The sequence below is a fragment of the Octopus bimaculoides genome, chromosome 1, assembly GCF_001194135.2.
Source record: "Octopus bimaculoides isolate UCB-OBI-ISO-001 chromosome 1, ASM119413v2, whole genome shotgun sequence".
NCBI lineage: Eukaryota > Metazoa > Mollusca > Cephalopoda > Octopoda > Octopodidae > Octopus > Octopus bimaculoides.
In genome coordinates, this window is record NC_068981.1 from 52,343,601 (window position 1) to 52,345,579 (window position 1,979).

The 1,979-nt window shown below is 36.8% G+C and overlaps 1 protein-coding gene across 1 annotated transcript in view; it reads left to right on the forward strand.

Annotated features, from left to right (window-relative positions):
• Positions 1-69: 69 nt before the first annotated feature.
• Positions 70-1,979, forward strand: part of LOC106873275 (beta-ureidopropionase) — a 25,524-nt gene continuing 23,614 nt past the window's right edge. The window contains exon 1 of the mRNA XM_014920569.2: positions 70-591. Coding sequence (XP_014776055.1) covers positions 491-591 — 101 coding nt within the window. The 5' untranslated portion in view covers positions 70-490. The remainder of the gene's footprint in view (positions 592-1,979) is intronic.

Genomic DNA, 1,979 nt, shown 5'->3' on the forward strand with positions numbered 1-1,979 from the left:
ACCCTAAACATGTATTCATTTGCACACGCGGTTTAGGGATAGGGTTAGGGTTAGGATCGACCACTCAAGACTAGCTAGCGCGGACGCGCGACTGCGCGCTGCTTTAGTAGTACCAAGTACCAGTTGCATACTGTGGTCGATCTAATCGACTGGTCCCCTTCCCCTAAAAAAATTTCGGGCCTCGTGCCTAGAGTAGAAAAGAATATTTATCTATGTAGCAGAGATAGTAAGCGTGACATCGATAAGAAATTATTCATTCAGTAAGGGGAGGAGCCACTTGAATGTCATGTTATCATTAAGTGCTGTTGTGCGGAGTAAGAGGTTTATAAAATAGACACAAAATACAGATTTGTTTTTGTCATAGTTGATATTAATATTCGCCAAAAACAATTTCTTTAGCCTAAACTGCAGTGGTAACAATAGGTGACTGCACGAATAATTAGTTATTCAAATAACTAATAACGAAGTTATTACAAATAATTTGTAAACAATGGCGGGAAAATATGAAAGCATCGAAAGTATCCTGAAAAAACATTTGCCACCTGATGAACTGAGGGAAGTATGGCGTGTTCTCTACGGAAAAGAACTACGGTAAGAAAGCTACATGTTTTTTTTTTCATCTCGTCAGTTTATTGTTAAGTTTGTCCATATTGTAGAAGTAGGCTATTCTGCTGTCAACTATCTTGTTCCTCTTCGTCGTTGCAACAATATCATTTCACTTCAGTCATTAAATATCCTTTAGAAAATTATGAACGTCACGAAATCTCGGTTTCTTTCTAAATCTAAGGTATTATGACTTTTTTTTTACTGGGAATTCTTATTAATAACTATTATTTAAGTTTCAAGTTAGTCCTGATTGACCAAACATGATCGAAGGTGCAGCAACTGTAACCATCCATAACTTTCTGTATAGGTCTACATTGTTTAATATACCCTTCTTTCTCTAAGACAATCAGTTGTGTTTTGAGGGAATTTGGTTTCTATATCTACTGTAGCACATAAAATGACAACATAGAAGCTCTCACGAATGCCCGACCTTTGTGGGTCGTAAGTAGTACAATAAGTTATGGACGAAGTAATGAGGGCGAGTTTGAACTGATTAACCTGAAAATGCAAAATAAACCGTGATTTGTATATTCATCCTTTGCACATTCTATCAGACTTTTCGCTGTTGGATTTCGTCTTCAGAGAACAACTTCTGTCTTTACACAATATGTGTTGACAACACAACTATTATTATTAATATATGGCGTATATTTCGTCCGTCTTCACGTTCTGAGTTCAAATTCCTCTGAGATCGACTTTGCCTTTCATCATTTCAGGGTCGATAAAAATTTAGTATTCTTTTCTACTCTAGACACAGGGCCCGAAATTTTGGGGGAGGGGGCCAGTCCATTAGATCGACTCCAGTACGCAACTGGTACTTATCTTATCGACCCCGAACGGATGAAAGGCAAAGTGGGGGTCTGTCGATGCAGTCGACTTACCCCTCCCCTGAAGTTGCTGGTGTTGTGCCACAATTTGAAATCAGTATTAATACATGGCGTCAAAGCTAATTCATATGTACTAATAAACGTCATAAAATCCGTTTCCATTCGAAAAATAATTTCTGCCTCGTCAACTGCATTTATTATATTCGTTATTGGTAAATTAATCGAAAGAGTTGTTCTGTAAATTTACCTTGTTATCTATAGGGAGTGAAAGTAACGTGTTATCAAAATATTCTATGTCAATAACCTGAGGATAAACACTTTATTTTTACTAGTCTCTAACATGTTTTTGTTAGTTTTTATTTTTTCATATTTTAGTGTGGCAGTCCTTTGGAGAGTTGCCTCTAGTGTTTTTACAACAAATATAATGGGACACGTGTATAATAGCGTCGGCAAAACAACTTTTACTAAACTGGAAGTTTTTCAGTAAAGCGTAAATTATGACGTATTCCTATAGAATAGCGTCGGGAATTATCTAGTGTACTCCCC